Source organism: Psittacula echo, assembly GCF_963264785.1.
Source record: "Psittacula echo genome assembly, chromosome: 5".
In the NCBI taxonomy this organism is placed as follows: Eukaryota; Metazoa; Chordata; class Aves; order Psittaciformes; family Psittacidae; genus Psittacula; species Psittacula echo.
Genome location: NC_137739.1, coordinates 17,546,435 through 17,567,545, shown reverse-complemented (window position 1 = coordinate 17,567,545; position 21,111 = coordinate 17,546,435). Strand labels below are relative to the sequence as shown.

Sequence of the window (21,111 nt, the reverse complement as noted above, 5' to 3'; positions counted from 1 at the left end):
CATCCTTCCACCCATTCCTTCTCGCTGGTTCAGTGACAGGACCACCCAGGTGGGTGACAGGGGCCGGAGGAAGGCTGGGTGCTCACAGCAGCCCTACGTGCATCCCACATCCTGCCTGCACCAGCTGAGCACCTCAAGCTCATCCTGGGGTGCTGCTGCTGAGGCCAGGAGCAGTGTGGGGGCACCGGGACTCTGCATTAGGGTGGCTGAAACCCTGGCACCACAACCAGGGTCCAACTCTTGCTCGATGACAGCCAGCTCCCCCTGTCAATGGTCAGAGCATCCCACTGTAAGGAACGGAGAAGCTGGAGCTCCACAGTGGTGTTCAGAGCAGAGCTTTGGAACCAGCTCAGCTGCCCCTTGGGGCTTTGGAGCTACAGTAGCTCCACAAACCTCTAACCCTATAGCAAATACATTTGTTTAAAGGCATTTAGGTTTGTTTCTAATGGAGATGAACCCTGAGCTGCCTGGAGCTGCTCAGAAGCTCACCAGCACTGAGCCAAGCCAGCACCATGCTGCGCAAGAGCAGCTTGTGGCAGCTCGTGGCAGCTCCAGAGCTGTTCTGGAGACTCTGGAGAGCTTTCAGAGCTTTAGGGCTTTTCCAGGGCAGCTTCAAAGAGGCTGGAGATTTTTGAAGCCACTTAGAGCCCTTTTCAGAGGCTGTGCAGGAGAAATTGGGTGCTTCTGAGCAGCCACAGGTCATCGTTGGTGCGTTTTGGAGCAGCTCTGGAGCAGCACAGAGCGGGTTGAGGATCGCTTACCCCTCTCTGGTGTCACCCAGAAGGGGCTGAGGGTGGTTTCAAACTGGTTGGAGAAGTTTAGAGGCGTTCCTGGAAGGTTTGAGCGCTGTTGAGAGGTGCGTTTGAGAGAGCTGGAGGAGGTTCAGGGGCCTTTCAGGCAGCGTTAGAGCACTTGAGGCATTTCACAGCCACGCAGAGGAGGTTTGGAGTGCCTCAGAGCTGCTGCGAGACCTTCTCTGCGATCCATTTGGAGCTATTTCAAGGAGTTTTGTAAGAGTTTTAGAGGGCTTCAAGAGCTACCTTGAATGGCTCTAAGCAGTTTTAGCATCTTGGTGCCTTTCAGTGCTGGTTTGAGGAGCCTAAGAGCTATTTGAGCAATTCAAGAGCTCCAGCTCTGTGCCAGGGTCTGTCCTTCCCAAGTTCTGAGCTGCTTGGAGGTGGTTTGCAGCTCCTTGAGGCAACCCAGCACTGTACCAATGCCCCCAGAGTCACCTGCTTCCCCCATTCCTAGATCAGCTTCAGGATGCTGGAGGTTGAGCTTTTCAGAGGAGCTGTAAAATCAGTCTTATGGGTGTTCAAAGAAGTCCCGGTGTGCACTAGAGCTGCTTAGAGGGGTGCTGAGGAGTTCGGGATGCCACAGAGGTGCTTTAGAGATGCTCAGGGATGTTTTAGAGATGCTCGGGAATGTTTTAGGCCCCTCGGTGCTGCTCGGCGCAGCATGGAGCAGTCTGAAACACTTTGGGGTGTTTCTCAGGGTGTATCAGGAGGCACTTCCCAGCACACAGAGGCCCTCGGAGCTCGTTTGCAGCAGCTCTGGGTGCCGCGGGGCTGCTTGGAGGAGTTCAGAGCAGCAGCCCGGAGCCATGCGGAGGCACCCCGGGAGCAGAGCGGGAATTCTGCACGCCCGAGCCCTGTGGGGCAGCTCCCAGGCGGAGGGAAGCTCAGAGGGGTGTGGAGCAGCTTAGCAGGGCGGGTAAGAGCGTTTAAGGGATTTGTAGAGAGTTCCAGCAGCCGGGTGCTCAGAGAGGTTTAGAGCAGTGTAAGGAGGGCTTGGGAAGGCCTCCAGGTCCCCACCTGGAGCAGAGCCCAGTGAGTCCCACCAGTGCCTAGCCACAGCCTGCCCCAGTCAGCCCAACCCCTCCAGAGCAGCAGGGCACATGGAGAAGGGACAAGCTCTGACTGTCCCTCATCCCGCCAGGGATGAGAATCCCCCTCATCCCACCCGCACAGAGGCTTCGGTTCCCCTTCACTCCAGCCGCTCTGGAGCCATTCAGGTCCTGGCTCCCCATCCTCATCTCCCCACACCAGGGCTCTCTTTAGGGCTGGAGCATTTCCACCCCCATCCTGCCGTGCTGGGGAGCCAGCAGTGGGATGCTCTGCACCATTGACATCCATGTGTAAAGAAGGTGTCCGGGCAGGAATAGTAACAGCTTTTAATCGGACAAGAATTGATACATCATTTAAGACAATACTGGTTTTGCCTCTTTTGTTTTTGGAGGAGGGGGGAGGGAACTTTCTTCACATACCGGTAGGGAAAAGAGGAACATTTCTGGGAAGTCCAGTTTTTAGTGTCTATTTCCATAAGGATTTTAAAGCATGGTGAATGTGCAAGTCAGTGCTTAGAACTTTTCCCCGGTGCTTATTTACAGTTACAGTACCTCTTTGTGAGAGACAGGGAAAAAAGACGATTGTTTGAGAACTGGGAATCCAAGATCCCAAGTGGAGAAAGGCAGATCTCCCATATTTATATATTTATACATATATATATGCTTTTGTGTATACACAGATACATTTCTCTCTTCTTTAAAGTATTAAAAAAATGAGCAACCTTCATTCTATAAAAATACCTACTCTACAAGATAGAAAAATTTTCCCTCTCCAAGTATACACTGATTTACACCCAAAACTTCTCTGGAAATGTACATTACGTGGCTTCTTCCCGCGGACCTGGGGCAGGGAGGGGACGGGGTGTGCAGGGGGTGTCCATCCCCCCTCGGCCAAGGGGATGGGGCTCACCCCGGGTTCAGCACCCACAGGAGCGGTGTGAGCAGGGAGGGGGGTGGCGGCCGATGCCGACAGCGCGGGGAGCACCCAGCAGGGATAAGGCTGTGGTAGGTGCCACCCTCGGGTGACACCCAGCTCTGCCGCCATGGGAAGAGAGGTGCCAACTGTGTGCGTGGAAGTGCTGTGGGGAGGAGTGGGCACCCGCCAAGGGATCGCTGTTGGCTTCTGTTTTCAGGCCGCTCCTGGCACCTCCGAACCTGCAAGCAGGAAGAAGAACGGCTCTTTGGGCCTGACCTGAAGCTGGATCCTTGGGGGGCCGCTGGCTTCTCGTCCCGGTGCCGGACAGGAGCAGGTTGGCTCTCACGGCTGCTCCCCAGGGTCACGCTACGTGCCAGCGAGCCAAAAGCTGTCTGGTGTAAACATGGCTTTTGTTTCCCAGGGAGCTGCTGTTGCACCTCTGGTCTCCTCTCCCCAGCGGCACAGAGGGATTTCAGCCCAGGCTGAGACATGAGAGCGGTGGCTCCATCCCCGGCTGCAGCGCAGGGAAGCAGCAGGAAAGGCGGCCGGAGCGGGCCCTTCCTCCAGGACTGCAGCTATCACCAGCAGAGCCCTGCTCCGGGTAGGAATGGCACAGGCCACTGGCCCCAGGCCGGGGACCTTGGGAGAGCTCAGGCCTCTCCACTGCAGCTCCGTGTATGCCAGGACCAGCCTCTGGTGCAGACTGAAGAGTTGCAGCCTTTCCCCTCCATCCCTGCAGGCTGGACAGACAGACAGCATCCGTGTGTCTGCAGTGGGGGCTGAGGGCGCCTCTCCTCCCAGAGCCATCCGTGGGAGCCGTGAGGAGGGCGGCAGAGCCGGGAACGCCGAGACATGCCGATAGGAGTGAGCCACGGACAGCCAAATAAATAAGGAGGCAGGTGACAAAGTGTCCCGAAAGGGCTGCTCCCTGCCTGTGCCTGCCACCAGGGGCGAGGAGCCAGCACACAGCCCCTTCCCAACAGGAGCAGCAGGGCAAGGATTAACTGTGCCAGCTGAATGAGGACATTTGCATTAAGTTAATTGAAAAACAAACCAAGCAGAACCCTCTACAAGCCTGGGACACGCTTCCCTCTCCCTCAGATCTGCCCCAGTGAGTGACTGTGTCAGGGACACTTTGGCAAAGCAGATACTTGGGCTGGACAGGGCAGCGAGGGAAAGCGTCAGCACCACTGCTTCCTCTTCCATCTCCTCACAGCTCCTGCTCACACCCCGCACCCAGAGGGTCCGATGCTGCTGTGGGGACAGCTTCAGATGCAGCTTCCCATTGCCTGTGTTTCTTCTCCAGGTTCCCTTTCACCCCCCAAAACCCAGAAGGGTTTCAAACCATTGGAGTCAGACAACAAAGCCTTGCTGCTGGTCTTCCTTATCCCTGCTCCGCTGGCTAATTCACCCGCCGACCTGATGCGATGCTTCCTTGAGCCTTCATCAAGAGCATAGACGTTCCCAGTCCCTCTTTATCCTCTCAGAGCAGCAAATGCACACCCCTCGCCGAGCGCGCAGCCGGCGGCTCTCGGCCGCCCTTACTTCACCTCCAGGATGGAAGGGTTTGTCTCCATGATGGCCACAATGATCCTGTCAATGTAGTCCTGCAGGCGGAAATTGATCTCCTCTTGCTTTTGAATTGCTTCCATGAGCTGCAAAGGAAGGAGAAAGGGAGTGAGTGGTCAGTGCCTGCTGCTCCAGCACAGGAATGGGGCTTCTCATAGCTCTGTGCAACCACAGAGGTTTCCCCCTTTCTTCACTCTGGCCTGGGATGTTCCTGGCCATGTATAAGCGATCAGGGAGAATTCCCCCAGCTGCTGGTTCTGCCCTCTCTTGTCCTTCCTCAAGTCCTCAGCCAGATAGGATGTAGAAAGCAGGGAGCACCCGTCTCTCTTTGCCCCCCAGAACACCCAGGTGTTTCCCCACTTCATGGGGTCTGAAAGACTGAATTCTGATGCTCACACGGGCTCACACCCCAGCATCTGGGGTGCAGCCATGGAGCAGGGGGAACACACACCACAGCAGCCACCATCTCCAGGGCAGATGCTCTGGGGTTTTAAGACAGCTACAGGCAGACAGACACATGCCGTGGTGGCTGGTGTGTCCCAGGAAGAGGAAGGCTGTCACATGGCAGCAAAGCGGAGCTGCCAGGATCAGCAGACGGGGAGCAGCTTCCCCTCTTCCCAGGAAGGAGGCTGGCAGGCAGGGAAGTCCTGCAAGCTCTGCAAACAGTTGTGTGGGTAGTTCTTAGCTCACAACAGCTTTCGAGTGGATTTTGGGAGTGAGCTGGACTACAGACAGGGCCACAGCAGCCCTCTGGTGTGCACCAGTCACCCCAGGAAGATGTGGCTGAGGTAAGCAGTTCCCCCTGGCACGTACCTCATCTCTGGAGACTGAGCTGATCTCTGCTGCCAGGGATTCAGAGAAGGAGGCTGAGAAGAGGTTCTTTGCTCCCTGGATGCTCAAGTTAATGATCTGCCCATTCAGTTCATCGTTCTGCTCCTTCAGGTTCCTGTTATCCTGTTCACAACAGACAAACCAGATGCTGCTGAAGCACGTGGTGCCCTCAGAGCAGCTCACACAGCACTGGGAACAGCACACAGTCTCCTGACTCAGTCTCGGCAGAGTGAGGGGCTCTCTCAGAAGGAGCCAACCTCTCCTGTCCCAGGACAGGAGAGCAAGAAGGCAGTGGGCTGCCATACCCACGGTCACCTCCTTGGGACACAGCCCCCAGGCTCCTGCTGACCACTCCTCGGGTCAGCGAGTCAGGGAATCAGCATCCCCAAGCAGCCCCAAGACGCTTCCCTCCCTGCCCAGCACTGGGTACCTGCTTGAGCTGCTTGATCTCTTGCTCCAGCTCCGTCTCCCGTGTCCTGCTGTTGTACTCCTGCAGCCCCATGCTGCTGCTCCTGCCCCTCCGCTGCTCAGCTTCCAGTTTGAACAGCTGCAAGTGCTCAAGCTGCTTCCGGAGGTCCTCGATGAGCTGCAGCACAAGAGAAGAGGACAACTGAGTGCCACAACCCCTGCAAGCCTGGCAGCTCTCACTGGTCCACAGCTAGGCCCCATCCATTGCTGCAGCAGGATTAACAGATCCTTCTCGGGGTCTTCCCCTTCCTCTCCCACACCTCTAGCAGACAGAAGAGGGGAAGCTACTGAAACCCCTGACAGCAGCCCTGGAAGGACTTAGCTAGAGCACCATGTGGCAGCAGACAGACCCCACCAGCAACCTCCATGGGCTTGGAGAGCTCCCTCCTGCCCAGTGTGGTGACTCCCCACCTCACCCAAGTGCTCTCAGCATCACCACAATGACAATAATCTCCACCTTGAGGCCCAAAGCCAACTGTAACAGAAAGTTAGAAAGAGACTCCAGCTGGAATTACCAACCCCAGATGCCTGTAAGGGGCTGAGTTTCTGCCCCTAAGTACACAGAGGCTGGCAGCTCTCTCCCAAGCAGCCTTGCACCCCTCTCCTCCTGCCTGCTAATGCCTGTTGGCTCCATGTGCCATCATCCTTGTGCTTGTCCCACGCGGAAGAGGGACTGGAGGTGGCACAGCCCCATGGGTCTACAGATGCAGATACATGGGCTAAACTTTGACACAGCCAAAAGCCACGGATGTTCTATATTGAAGCTGCTGTATGACCTTTCTCTGCCCAGGCAGGACCAAAAGCTCCAGTGACACCTATTTTTGGAGGCTACCAAGGCCAGCTTCCTCACACAGCCCTACCTTGAGGGATTAGCAGGCCAGGGCTGTGGCAAACAGCCCCAGCTCTACTTACCTCCTGTGTTGACTCCTTCTCCTTCTGAAACTGGTGCCTCTCTTGACTCAGCTTGTCCCCCATCTTCCTCTTTTTCTCCTGCTCCTCTGTGAGCTGCACTGTGAGGTCTTCGATCTCATCCAGCAGCTTCTGCTTCTCCTGTAATGACACACAGAGCAATAGTCTCAGGGCCCATTTTCATTCGGTGCTTGCCAGGGCTCTTCCCACTTGCTCAAGGACATGGCACATGCTGAGCACCACGGGGAAGGTTCTTCTTGCTGACGCATTTGGATGCTCTGCCTGCTGGGATTTCATTTGCTGGCGGAGGGCTTCAGAGCCTGAGTGCTTTGGCAGCAGCAAGAAGAGCCACACACCAAAACAGCATTGCTAAGAGAGAGGCGGTAAGAGATGACTCAAGAATAAACGCACACAGGCAAATACCCTGGTGTGGGACACTGCCTGGGTGGGCCTGGAGCCAGCAAAGGGCTACAGGCCAAGAAGAGACACAAAATGAGGTCTGGATTTCAGAAAAGCCATGAATCCAAGATGTTAAGCTACTCTAGGGATGCTCATCCTTTGTTTCAGATATGAAAGAATTTAACTGAGGACTGACCCAAGAACGAATACAACCAGTTCAAACCAGGATGAAAACATACAGCCCAGCTCTCCTGCTTGGTCCCCTCTACGAAAGCCCCTTTTGGCTTTCAGACAGCCAAAAATGCCACAAGAACCCAGTCAGCACTGGTGCTGGATGACCCATGACATGAAGAGGTGAAAACAGCTCCAAGGGGGAGCTTCAGCTGCTGGGGCTGGCGTATCCATGGAGGAGAGCACCAAAAGCCCCATCAGGAGGAAATGGAAGGCTGACAACAAAATCCTTCCTCAGCAGGGAGGAGCAGTATCTGCACCTCTTGCTCCTTGTTAATCCCATTAACTGTGGATAAAAGCAGTGTGGCTCTGCAGGGAGATTAAGGATCAAAACCAACTTTGTGTGGCTAAACACACCTAGGCAGGAAATTTATCTTCAGGCCCACAGTGGTTTGCCTACCCCAGCCTCCATGCACTGAGCTTACAAGTTCTTGGCAGACAAAGACCATCACCATGGCCACATCAAGTAGAGATGGAACTGCAGCACTCCCCCAGGGGCTCAAAGGCTGTGAGTAGATGAAATGCTTGAGTGCCTTCAGCAGGCAGAGAGGTTGGATTTCACTGCATTGTTAATCTTACATCTGCCACAAGTTTGAAAAGAAACAGCACACAGCCTCTGCACCATGTTACATCTGTAACCCACATCCTCTCCTAAAATGAGGATCTCGTCCATCCCATGGAGACTGTGGTGCCATGGCAAACCTCCCAACCCAGCCCCATCAGCAGCTGCACGGCCTTGAATACAGGCTGAGAGAGCTGGGCTTGTTCAGCCTGGAGAAGAGAAGGCTCCTTAAGGGGAGACCTTAGAGCAGCTCCAGTGCCTAAAGGGGCTACAAGAAACCTGGAGGGGGGCTTTGGACAAGGGCCTGTAGGGACAGGACAAGGGGGAATGGCTTTAACCTGATAGAGGGGAGACTGAGATGAGCTCTCTAAGAGCAGAAGTTCTTCCCTGTGAGGGTGCTGAGGCGCTGGCACAGGGTGCCCAGAGAAGCTGTGGCTGCCCCATCCCTGGCAGTGTTCAAGGCCAGGTTGGACAGGGCTTGGAGCAACCTGGTCTAGTGGAAGGTGTCCCTGCCCATGGCAGGGGATTGGAACTGGATGAGCTTTAATGTCCCTTCCAAGCCAAACCAGTCTGGGATTCTATCATCTGTGACACTCAACTCTCCAATCCAGCAAGAGCACATGTGCCCAGGCAGGATGTAGAGGTGAAGCACGGCTGCTCCTCCTCCTCCCATGCAGTGGACTGTCCTGCTTGGGCTGTGGCCGCAGGGATGGGGACAAGCTTCCACAAGAGGGCATGAGTCCCCTGCTAACCAGGCAGGACAGGGCTGTCACCACTGCGCAGAGAGATTTATTAGGGATTTCTTAATCCCAGTGTCCAAGCCAAACCCTGGGATCCTGTACGGATAGTAGGATGGAATAGCTCTGGTCCGAGGCAAGCTCTGCAAGGACTGGAGCCCAGAAACAGCTGATTTGCTCATACATTAAACAGATCTCACATGAGAACTGAGCTCTGGTGTGGGCACTCCAGCACCCCTTGTCCTCACCTCCTCAAGTCGTTCAATGTTGGCTTTTAAACACGGGACGCAGGATCTCAGCTCGCTGTTCTCATCATCCAGTTGCTGCAGCCTGCAACAGGAAAGAGACGTATAAGAAACTCACCCAAGCACCCCGAGTGTGGGAGACCTGGCTGGAACATCACAGGGAATATTAACTAGGACCTGCTGAAGGCAAGCCAGCAGGGAGTTATCTTTTCAAAGCAAACTCTGAGACTTCAACAACTTCTACTCCCAGGGGACAAAGCAGGGCATTCGCACGACTTCTGGCAAGTCTGGAGGCCACAGCCATGCTCTTCTCAACTAGGTCCAACTCTCATCTTTAGGCCAAGGGCTTTATCAGTTCACGGACGAGCCTCAGCTTGGCACCAAAAAGCAGCAACATGGCCTGGGCAGAGTCAGTGCAGGGGTTCAGAGAGGGCTTTGGTTTTGCTTCCTCCAGGTAAAGTAACATTCATTTGCCATGGTAACTGTCCTGGTAAAAAAGCCCACTACCTTCATCCTTCATTTGCTGCAGGGGTTGAACAGCAGCAAAAACCTGTCAAATTAAACCTCTCCCACAGGATTTTTTCCTTTGGAAGCCAACAGGTAGCATGAAGTACCCTGGGACACTGCCTGTCAGACAACTCTTCCTTCCCAGGTTTCCATGTTTCCATGGAAGGTGGAAAACATGTGAGCATCAAATGTGCTTCCGCAGGTCATTCATGGGAATAAGCACTACCAAACCTCTTCATTCACACACTGCAGGGCAGGCACATGGATGTGACCTTAAATTGAAACTGCATCAGGGAAGTTCAAATATAGAGACTGAGACTAGGATCAAAGGAGGGACTTGATTTTGGAATGAAGGTAGGAGAAGCAGCCAAAACTCAAGGTTTATAATGACTTTGTTTACACCTTTCATGAAGTTAAACTCACTGTCGACCACACTTTGTGTCCCCAAGGCTGCAGTCACAAAGTGACAGCATGTACACATATTCCAGTGTGCAGATGTGGGTCCAGAAGCCCTGCGACCACCCAGCCCTGCCCCAGCCCCACCTGGCCTGCAGGTTCTCAATCTCAATGCTTTTCTCCCTCTCCATTTTGCTCAGCAGCTCCCTCTGCTTCTTAATCTCCTCCAGCAGTGTTTGGTCAGCTCTCAGCTCCTGCTCCTTCAGCTGTTCCTCGAGAGCATTTGCTCTGTGAAAAGGAGACAGAGGATTAACCATTCCTGATGGCTCAACCCTGGCACGATGCCATCCAAAGGGAGGGATCACATTCTCTTCACACCTTTTCTCCGGAAGGAGAACTGGGAGCAGCACACTGTAAATCAGGGTGAGCTTTCAGAGGAAGAACACCTATAGCAGTGAAGGCTGAGAGAGCTGGACTTGTTCAGCCTGGAGAAGAGAAGGCTCCTTAAGGGGAGACCTTAGAGCAGCTCCAGTGCCTAAAGGGGCTACAAGAAAGCTGGAGAGGGGTTTCGGACAAGGGCCTGTAGGGACAGGACAAGGGGAAATGGCTTTAACCGGCCAGAGGGGAGATTGAGATGAGCTCTTAGGCAGAAGTTCTTCCCTGTGAGGGTGCTGGGGCGCTGGCACAGGTTACCCAGAGAAGCTGTGGCTGCCCCATCCCTGGCAGTGTTCAAGGCCAGGTTGGATGGGGCTTGGAGCAACCTGGTCTAGTGGAAGGTGTCCCTGCCTGTGGCAAGGGGTTGGAATTGGATGAGCTTTAAGGTCCCTTCCAACCCAAACCAGTCTGGGATTCTGTGATTCACTTTATCCCAGCAGATGCAGTGGGAGAGCAACACTACAGTCCAGGGAACTCCCAAGGACACAGCTGCTGACCAACATGGCAGTCAAATATAAGAAGCAGGTGGTGCTGGTTTGTCTCTGTCTAGTTTATGTCCCCATATCTCTCTTTAAGGAGGAGGCCAATGAGAGAGTGAGGTGAGGGTGGAGGCACAGTAACCACTTTAGAACCCACAAGCTGTGGGTCACAGTCACAGCATCCCCCAGAACAAGCAGTAACCAAATAGAATCATTTAAGTTGGAAAAGACCTTTAAGATCACCAAATTCAACCATAAATTCCAGGGTTGTGGTTCCACCTGTAGTGGCCATGGCAGAGAAATCCTCCTGCAGCCATTTCTAGTGTTTTGGGCTCCTTTACTCTTCCCTGAAGTAGTCTTGTTGCTCAGAGAAAAGCCAGCACACCGAGCTGGCCCTCTGGAGCAGGCAGACCACCCACATCCCTGCCCTGCACAAAGCACCCAGCCTGGGCAGCACGAGAGCCAAGAGCGTGCTGGAGTTGATGGAACTGCTTAGCACAGGCAGGTGGGGAAGGGTTTTTGCCACATGAACCTATTCCTCAAGCAGCAATGACTGCACTCGGGGCTTTGCTTGATTAAAAGTGACTGACACTTCTGGGCCAAGCTGCTAAAGTGAAAACATTTCCCTGCTGCGAAGTTCATCAGGGCTTATAGGAACCTTTGTCTGAATCACTGACACGATTGTTACTTAACAGTCTTACAGCCCTATAGATAAACTCCTGCTGGGTTTATCTGCCAAGGGTAAATATGCTGCTGGGAGAAAGAAGCCTGCCAGATTAGTAAAGACAGTGATTACGTAAAATGGGATCCAAAGGGCTACACCCCATCCCAGATCTGAAGGCAACAGGCTCAAGGCTGGCTGTGGAGAAGGTAGAGATGGGTGGTAGGGACCCTGCTGACCCTTCCACCCAGAACTAATGGGAAAATGCAGGCCAGAAATTCCACACAGAGTGAGGATGAAGTACACATCCTCCCTGAATGGGAAGCTTTCCAAGCAGCATTACCCCTGCTATGGTTCTCTGAGCCAACCCCTGGAGCTCCAGAGCTCCACAGACACCTTTCAGGATGGACATGTGGGGCAGGGAAGCACATAAAAATATTCAACAAAAGATCTAAAGAGCCTTGTCACAGTTACATGCATCTGAGCATAACATTGCAAAGATCTTGCACAGGGCTTGGAGCAACCTGCTCTAGTGGAAGGTGTCCCTGCCCATGGCAGAGGGTTGGAACTGGATGAGCTTTAAGGTCCCTTCCAACCCAAACCAGTCTGGGATTCTATGATCTTTGACACTTATCCCAGCTGATCTGAAACTCATTTCCTGTGCTCCTGGGATTTTCCAGAGGCTCAGGAAAGCACGTGTAGGATGGCACAACTCTTGAACAGAGAAGGCAGTCAGAATCCCAGCTGGACTTAACCACGGCTGCGCTCTGCCAGGGCAGGATCTGATTGTCCAGGGCAGAGCTGTGAAGCTTTCCGGCTGTTCTGTGTCCATCCCCCTCCTTTCCCACATGCTCCAGCAGCTCCTCCCTGCACACAGGCAGGCAGCTGGCTGCAGGGAAGGCTTGGGATGCTGCAGAGCATGGAAGGGGAAAGGAAAAGGCAGCTGGGGCGATGCCAAGCTGTGTTTTGGCCACAGCACAAGCCGGGGTGCCTTACCTGTGTACAAGCTGCAGATTTTCCTGCTTGAGGCGGCTGTGCTGCTCGCCGTTAGCAGCTGTGTCCTTCTCCAGCTCCGTCACCCGCTTCTCCAGGAACACCACCTGTATGAGAGGAGAAGGGGATCAGCCACCCTGCCCAAACCCGCTGGCAGAGCGGCGCCAAGTGCTGGAGCGACTCCCACTGCCTCCAGCACATGGCACAGCTCCAGGGCTGCCACAGTTGGCTGCACTGATTCAGAGCCTGTTACCCCGACACAGCTCCTGGCATCACCTGCATCCTGCTCTCCACCACACAAGGTGGCCAGAGCTGCAGGAGCCATCACTGGGGTTTGCTCTTTCAGATGCTGCTGGAATCATGCCTTGATTTAAAGCATCCTTTTAAAACATCCTTTTACACCCTGGCTGCTCAGGTTTTGATGTCTCCCATGAACCAATATGGGGCCAAAGGCTTCACACTTCCCTTACTTTGTGGTGATATCCTACATGGAAGTCTAGAGGGAAAGACCCCAGCTGGATGACCAGAGCTCTGCTCTGACCTGAGGCAGGGAATAACCACCTGCTGCCTGAAACAGGACTGAGAGATGCTGGTTCACAGCTCTATGGGAATGATGTCACATAGGAGTGTGACTGGCTGGCTGGTGAGAAAGGATCAGGGATGAATGTTTTCTCTCTGTACCTACATGGGGCTTATTTCAGCTGTGTTTGCATTTCCATTCATTCCAATCCCATTTATACCCATAGAAGAATGATCAGCAAAGGGGCAATTAGGAGCATGTCTGCAAAACCCAACCCACTGCTCTGGGAGAACAGCAAGCAACATGCAAGTGTGTTCAAAAAGGAAACCTGGAGACACAAGGCCTTTTTCAGCAGTACATACAAGGTTTCTCGAGCCAGATGCCCTAAGGAACGTGTTTTATCCATCTTTCAGACTTGTAAAAATTATGATACCTAATTTCATTAACAGTCTTCTATGCATTATAGTGACACCTGAGTGCAGCCACATGTGTATGTATTTCTCTTCCACATGCTGCTCCATGCAGCTCTCTGTGATTCCAGAATTAAAAAGCCATTTTCAAGGAGTCTCAGGACTGCAGCAGACATTTACACAAGCCACAGCTCAGTTATCTTTAACTTTCCTTGTTCCCTACTATTTTAAGCTAGGGGTGCTCAAGCAAAGCCCTTCTCATGCTCCTATCTTGTCCTATAATCCTTTTCTCATAACACCCTAGTAAACCCCAACCGGACCGGCACAAAATCAGTTTTACATCCTGGTGGCATGAACAGCAGCAGCAAGAGCATGCCAAGGACAGGAATTCCTTGTTTCACATCAGGAGACATTGCTCATCTCAGAAAAGCAGAATTTGGGAACATCTAATGTGAAGCAGAAGTGAAAATACAGCCTGCAAGTAGCTACTCCTCCCTCTCCCCACCTCCACCCTGTGGAGAAGACACCAGTGCCATCTCCTGACCTGACACAGGACCACTGCAATTCAACTCAGTGCTCCTGTTCTCCATCCCCTCAATGAGGAGGGCTCCAGCACCCATCTACCCCTTGCTGCACAGTGTGAGAAGCTTCAGCCTAACTCCTGCCTGCAGATCTGAGGGCACTGCAAGCCCCAGGACAGCACAGACAGCACCACCCTTACCTTGTCTGTGATGTCCTCTTCTGTACACTCCAGCGTGTCCCGGTAGGAGTCCTCCATCACCCCCGTGGCCAAAGTGCTTGTCTGATGCAACTGTCTATAATAGAGACAAACCACCCCAACCCACAGCAACACCAGCATTAGAGTGACCATTGCAGGGCATGGCAATTCCAGATGACAACCGGTCCCCTCTCTCCCCTCCTCAGCTGCCACCTCCTTTTCCAAAGGGATTTAAGAGCACTGCTCCTTCTTGGGCTGCTGGATTTACAGCAAAGGGCAGCATGGACCAGGTCCCTGGCAGAGCAGTGGTTCTTCTCACTATCAAGTTCTGCAGTAAGCCCAGCACCCCAGTGTGCCCTAATAACAGGGCTGAAGGGTGGCTGCTTACCGGCTGAACAAAAGCGCCCGCTGAGCGAAGCGCAGACGTGGACATGCTGCTGGGACTTCATCCTGTGATCATTTGCTCTTGCTCTTTGGAATGGGAAGAGATAAAAGCTCACTCTTCTCACTTTCCTGAGTTATGAACCGACCAAGGCCATGTGTTATCCAGCAAAGGACAGAGTACTCTGCTCCAGCCACTGACAAGGTTAATAAGAAGGGGGGGCAGTGGGTGTAAGAGGAAGGAGGGCAGGAAACAACACCCTGAAGCTGTTGTGAAACACCCCAGCCCACCTCCTCACACCAGCCACGACAGCCCAGAGCGAGCTAATCATTACCCAGGCCTTGTGACACTGGTGGCCGCACTCTGCAGCGCTCTGAAGGACACCCTGTGGAGGGGCTGATTTGTGCTTCATCCCTGTGGTATCGCTGTGGATCAGCTCCATGGACTTATGGCACTACAAACTGCTATTGCCATGGGGAGGGGGAGTTGTGCTCCAGCTTTGTGAGCTCCAGGCAAATGCTGCCCGGAGGCAACCACTCTATTCCCCCACTGCAACATGAATGATGAGCAGCCTGTGCTGCTTTGAGCAGGAGGTGAATGGGAAAACCATGGAGGTCTCTTTGAGCCTTAGTTTTCCTTAGGAATTTGTAAGGCGGGCTCTCAAATTCACCCTGCTACGCAATATCCTCATGCAAATATTCATGAAGCATAAGTGGCATTTACCAAAGAGCCTATAGCTGATTACCAGCCTTATTTTGTATCCTCACCCTGAATATATATTTAGATTCTAAACTCTCAGGCACATTTGTCATTTAAATCATGCCAAGGCACAACAGAGCCTAAGCAGCTGAGATTTCTTGGCACAAGCAGAACCTGGATAACAAAACCCAGGAAAGAGCCCTTACCAAAATAAAATCAGTTTTCTAAAAGCACATGTTTTGGTATTATTCAGTAATTACAGTATCTCCAAAGGGCTTTCTCTGGGCTCATCTGAAGGATCTGGCTCTACTCTGCAGCAAAAGCCTGTTCTCTCTCTCATTATCACAAATTAAACTCAACTGCTCTTGAATTAACCAATATTTACCTAAGCCCACAAGTCCCAGTCTCAGAAAAGCATCTTGCACATGCAAAGGGCCAGGAGGGCTCAATCCCATAAGAGGGCACTTCCATTCCCAAGTTTAACTCAAATCCTCCCTAAATTTGCTCTGCCAGACACGTGACAAAAACTAGTTCTAAAACAGGAAACCTGGAGATAAGCTGCTCTCTGCAACCTTCTTTCCTGCCAGTGTTTTTAACAAAGATCTAGAAAGTAAGATGACAGGAACTAGGAAATGTAATATCAGGGACCTGCTTCCTTGCCAGGAGGGGAAATTGTGCCAGGGGAGACTTGCTGACCACAGGGAAAAAAATGGAGAAGGGAAAGGTGTGAGAGCACAGTGAGAGAAGCTGAAGGAGTAGATCGAGTTCCAGGGCATGGGCGTACGAGCATCGCCCAAACTGAGCTGCTGTTCCTCTGCAGCATTCCTGTTCCACTCAGAAACAACTGCAGAAGGCAGGGGCAGCACGACCAGGGGCAGGAGCAGCCTCAGTGTGTTCTTAAAAGCAGGATGACATAGAAGAGGAGGGATGGTGGAGCTGGGAAAGGAAAGGTGAGCACCAAGCATTGTTGAGAGAGGCTGGACCCTCTGCAGTGACCCAGAGCAAAGCCCTTTACAGAGCAGAGAGTCCTGTGCTGAGATTACAACGAGCAAAGTCAAACAGAACCAAGAGAGTCACCTAAAGGTGGGTAGCTTTTCTTGGGGGGTTCTGGGGAAATCCCTCAGAGTAGGGCGACTGAGTGGTCTGGTCTTCTAGAGACCCACCATGGTGCCACTGGGGAGGAGAGAGCCCAGCTGAGCAGTCCAGAGAGACGTGCCCTTCTAGAGACTCCTCCCCTCACTCCACATGCCCCCTGCTAGGGCACATGCAGGACGGGTGCGGGAAAGCACCCTTACTTTTGCCCCAGAAGAAATCAGGTAGGCACCAGCTGCGTGCACAGGTGAGAAATCCCCCACTGCTATTGCAAACAGTTATTGCAAACTGGATCAGAATGAAACCCGCTTTTCCCCAGCACTATGCAACGCGTCCAGAAGCTACAAGCTTATTTTGACAGCCTTCCTTCCTTGGGCTCATCAGCTAGGAAGGACACCCTCCCCCCGCCAAGCAGTAACAGGAGTATGAGCTTACCTTGCCACCTTCTTGCTTGAGAGTCTTTTATTGGGGCTGCGGAATGAAGAACAAACAGGAAAGCGTCAGGAAAGCTGACAGTGGAGAGGAAGGGAAGCAGGAAACACCAAGCACTCCGGGGCACAGGGGAGCGCCCATGCAGCATGCAGCACCCGCACAGCCCGGCCACAGGCACCGCCAGGAACAACGCAGCGACACTGGACCAAAGGGAATAACCTCACCGGTGGCAGCGGCTGTGTCCTCTCACCGGCTGAAAACTGATCCCCAAGGAAAGTGCTAATAATAGCTGTGAGGTTGGTGGGCTTCAGCCCAGCGCCAAGGGCACACTGAGCTATGGATCCTGCAGCATCCCGGCCCTCCCTGCCCCTACACAGGTGCTTCCACCCTTCTGCACTGCCTGGCACTTCCCACAAAGGTCATTCTCACTGTTTGGCAGGGAATCGGTGCCTACTTGTAGCTCAGGCGTTTCAGGAGCTGTTGATTGTGGCCCCTTCGGGGTTTTGAGCACGAGCACGGGCACGGTTAGAATCACTGGACAGGGATATGAGCTCTGCTTTGCACCGGGAGATGACGGAGGTCACACAACCCTGGCTTTGTATATTCCTGACCCAGCTGCCACCATACCACAGCGGTCAGGCTCAGCGTGACCCATAGTACAAGCAGCCAAGGTCTGTGTTAACCTGCCCCTCAGGACAGGGCTGCAGGAGCTTCTCACCTTCCACCAGACCAGGTTGCTCCAAGCCCCATCCAACCTGGCCTTGAACGCTGCCAGGGATGGGGCAGCCACAGCTTCTCTGGGCAACCTGTGCCAGCGCCCCAGCACCCTCACAGGGAAGAACTTCTGCCTAAGAGCTCATCTCAATCTCCCCTCTGTCAGGTTAAAGCCATTCCCCCTTGTCCTGTCCCTACAGGCCCTTGTCCAAAGCCCCTCTCCAGCTTTCTTGTAGCCCCTTTAGGCACTGGAGCTGCTCTAAGGTCTCCCCTTAAGGAGTCTTCTCTTCTCCAGGCTGAACAAGCCCAGCTCTCTCAGCCTGCTCCAGAGCAGAGCTGCTCCAGCGCTCTGACTGATGCAGCTGTGTGCCTGTGAAGCAAGCAGGGGCTTGGCTCTCACTCTTCATCTTCCACCCAAACACACACTGTTGTCAAACAGATGCCACTGGGACCCATCACTGATACAAATCACTGCTGGGTGATGGCAGCAAACGCAGCTCTAGCCTGAGTGGAGAAGCAGCAATTGCATTCCCCGGTGCTTAGCTCAGTTTAAACTAAAAAAACATAAACAAAATCATCTGGGAGTCCACTCCTGCCAGGAATTGCAACAACTGCATTACTTCTTAGAAGGAAGAATTAAAAATAGCTCAGGGCAATTTTCTTTTCTATAACAACAATGACCCACCAGGGGCTGTTGTCAGGGCCACCAGCCCTCGTGTCAAAAGGACATCCTCAGACACATTTCCAAGGACCATGAGAGCTGCTGCTGGCCAGGCTTCAAGGACACTGGGCACCCACCCGAGGTCAGGGCCTTGTGTTTGCCAGCAATTCCTATGAGGAATTCACATATGTCCCAGCACTGGAGAGAGGAAAAACGTTCTTCCCTGCAAACACTTACGGGAAAGCAGGGCTGGCACCTGCAGGTGACTCTTGGAGGGGATGATCCACACACAAGCACTGTGTTAAGGACACTGAAACTAAAAACTTCCACAGAACTGGCTCATCCCAAGCTCCTTGCAGATTTCTTCCCTGCCTTCCCATGCCTTGGGCTCAGACAGAAGTGTCCCAATGCTGGGACGAGGTTCCCCATCTTATTCCAAGTATAAAGCATGTATATATGCCCACAACCTTTAAGAGTGAGGCAGTTGGGCTTCACCCCAGCTGCCAGCATCCTCTGTGGAGCGGGTGTCTTCAGGCCTCGACAGGCACAGTGTGAGGCTGTTGGGCTCAGCTTTTGGTCCAGTTCCTGCTGCAGTCTTTGCCTGCAGTCTGGGACTTGCCCATCGCACTGAGGGCTTCCTGTTGCTGGTGATACTGGGAGCAAACCACAGGCCCTGCCATGTCCTGCACATTGCATGGGGACACCTTACACATCCTCACAGAGAAAGGGTGGGCAATGCCCCTTCCGCTGGGTCCATGCACATGGCACTTGGAACCAATTTCCAGCAAATTTGAGCATGGGAAACCCTGGACACAGATGGAGGAACAAGGACACCTGCTTGCCCTGAGCCCAAAGGACATGTGTTAAATCAGAACCTGTGGAATTCCCACCGCAACACTACGGGATGGGGAAACCTCCTCTGGAAGTCCCATCCATCATAGGAGGCTCGGAGGTGTTAGTTCAGCTCTGCAGGTCAATTTAGAGGAGAAAGCCTGAAATGGAGTGGGGCTACTGGCGCATCAAGGGAAGTCCAGTATTATCCTTAACTGCATAACCCAAGACCCATCACCGACCCTCAAGGCCTCCAACAACTCTTTACCTGAGGAACAGAAAGGGAGACAAGTACATTTTCCATTTAAAAAAAAATTAAAGTCAAGCTTCCATTTGTTTTCCAGTTCTCTTCCCATAGCTATAGAGCCCAAGAGAGCTCCCATGTTACACTGTCCCTGTGTAGGACAGACGAAGACCAAGAGCATAACCAAAAACCAGACTTGAAAGAGTACACCAGATGTGAGCAGCACAATTATCATTAATGCCACCATCCTTCTACCCAGCAGATGACAAACAGCTCTGAAAAACTAAAAACCAAATAGAAATCCCTCCCCACCTGTCAGATCAGCAAGTCCAGCTGCTGGCTGGTGGACCTCATCCATTACACTCAAACCTCATGAAGTTCCTATGCAAAGGCCCTGGTTCTTATCACATCCACCCAGCTGGTGGTGGCCCATGAGTGGGCAGGCAGCTGGATGACATGAGATCTTACCGTGGCAAAGCAAAAGCATCTACAGGAGAGGTTCCAAGCCATGGAGAGCAAGTTGCTGTCTTCAGGTTACTGAAGTATGGGCTCTACTTGCTTTTCCAGGTTGGTCCAGTAACTTAGGCATGCCTCCACACTGAGTATGACCAGCCAGAAGGCCTGGTGGTCTTTTCCTTGGTGACAGAAATACTGTACACAATCAGCTTACAGCTTTCAACTCCCAGTGCAAGGACTGCAAAACTCAGTGTGGAGAAGCAACCACCACTCAGCAGGACATGCAAAGAGGCTGCCCGGAGCAGAAGGGAAGACTCTCATTGTCTGCCAGCCTCTGTGGCTCAGAGTAAAGGAAACCTCTTCTTGCCCTCCATTATTACAGCCTTTAAATAACCTTAATAAAGGTTATGATGACCTTTACCACCTGGAGAGGCTCACCCTGTCTGGTGGAATTCATCCCCTTTCCCAACCAGGAATCAAGCAACACAGCAGCAAAGTAAAGCTGTGCCAGACAAAGGAGAGTCTTCCCTTCCAGACCATCACTCCCAGCACTGAAATGGCCACGCACGAGCCCAATTACCTATTCATTTCAAGATCATTCAGGCGAGCAGAAAGATCCTCAAGGCGGTTGATTTGTTTGTGGCACTGGCTACAGTAAAACTCAAATGCTTCATCTGCGATAATGCTGTGCAGTTTCACAGCGAGCGGATGGGTGCTAGAGAGATCACAAGGGTCATTTCAACAGGACAGAACAGAACAGACAGGGCTGACTTCACCCGTGGCTTCCACAAGCTGAGTGTACTTTGGTGAAGGGGAGCTCTGGGGGGCAGACACAAGACTTGCAATTAAAAACTGCAAGGCAAATTGGGCCATTATCCCTCTCTTGAATTTAGAAGCCGAATTTACAGCAGCTGAGCTTGGTTCATGTTTCCAAAGCCCTGAACAGCCAGCTCTTTTGGAGGACCACCAAGAGCCTGGTGAAGGGAACATTCATGCTCTCCACAAACCCACATGACTACAAAGTTTAGTTTCCAACAGGATTTTCCAAGCAACCTGTCTCAGGATGCTCTAACAATGGTCCTGGTTTGCCCCGGTAAATGCAGACTGAACTCACTGCTGGGCTGGGTATCAGGAGAGCCAAATTGTTTCCAATGGATGCTTTAAGAACAGAGCAGCGTGCTGCTGCGGTCACACCTCAGTAACACTCAGAGGCAGATTCTAATTGCAAGGAGCTTTTAAGCTGAGCTCAAAAAGGTGGTTGCAATTCAACTGCTCTGTCCTACAAGATGAAGCATGGGGAAGCTAAGTAGCGGTGGTGTCTTACTGTAGAGAACATCATTTGGCAAGGGGACACAGGCATCTACAGGGCTTTAACAGCTTGGGAAGTTAAGGGGACTGGATCAGCTTTTTATTTTCAGCTGCTGACGTGGAAAATAAGCTCCGAGGCACCCACCAGCATTTGGCAAGCCAGGGAGCCATTCCCCCACCTGACATGACTTGGGTAGGAAGAGTTTGGCCAAGGGTTTCTCAACAGCAAAGAGTTTGTGGTACTTTGGGGCCAGCTACACACCACAAAACCTTCCTGTAGGAAAACATGCTTCTGGAAGCCACAGACTTGAATCAAAGAAAGGTTAATAGTGAAAAACCAAAGCAGTTCAATAAGAAAGACAGGTAAAGGGCTGAGCAAACACAAGCAAGCTTAAAACCAAAAGGCATCTGAAAGGGCTTGTCAGATACAGATACACACTGGCAAGTCCTGGCCCGGGAG

At 52.7% G+C, this 21,111-nt stretch overlaps 1 protein-coding gene across 1 annotated transcript in view; it reads right to left on the bottom strand.

The window, feature by feature from the left end:
- Positions 1–4,303: 4,303 nt before the first annotated feature.
- RAB11FIP3 (RAB11 family interacting protein 3) overlaps positions 4,304–21,111 on the bottom strand; it is a gene marked incomplete at both ends in the record, with an annotated part of 76,023 nt that continues 59,215 nt past the window's right edge. The window contains 10 exons of the mRNA XM_080618415.1: positions 4,304–4,417; positions 5,145–5,285; positions 5,593–5,748; positions 6,543–6,680; positions 8,717–8,798; positions 9,764–9,904; positions 12,188–12,291; positions 13,836–13,929; positions 16,441–16,476; positions 19,924–20,058. Of these exons, the coding sequence (XP_080474541.1) occupies positions 4,304–4,417; positions 5,145–5,285; positions 5,593–5,748; positions 6,543–6,680; positions 8,717–8,798; positions 9,764–9,904; positions 12,188–12,291; positions 13,836–13,929; positions 16,441–16,476; positions 19,924–20,058 (1,141 nt within the window). The remainder of the gene's footprint in view (positions 4,418–5,144; positions 5,286–5,592; positions 5,749–6,542; positions 6,681–8,716; positions 8,799–9,763; positions 9,905–12,187; positions 12,292–13,835; positions 13,930–16,440; positions 16,477–19,923; positions 20,059–21,111) is intronic.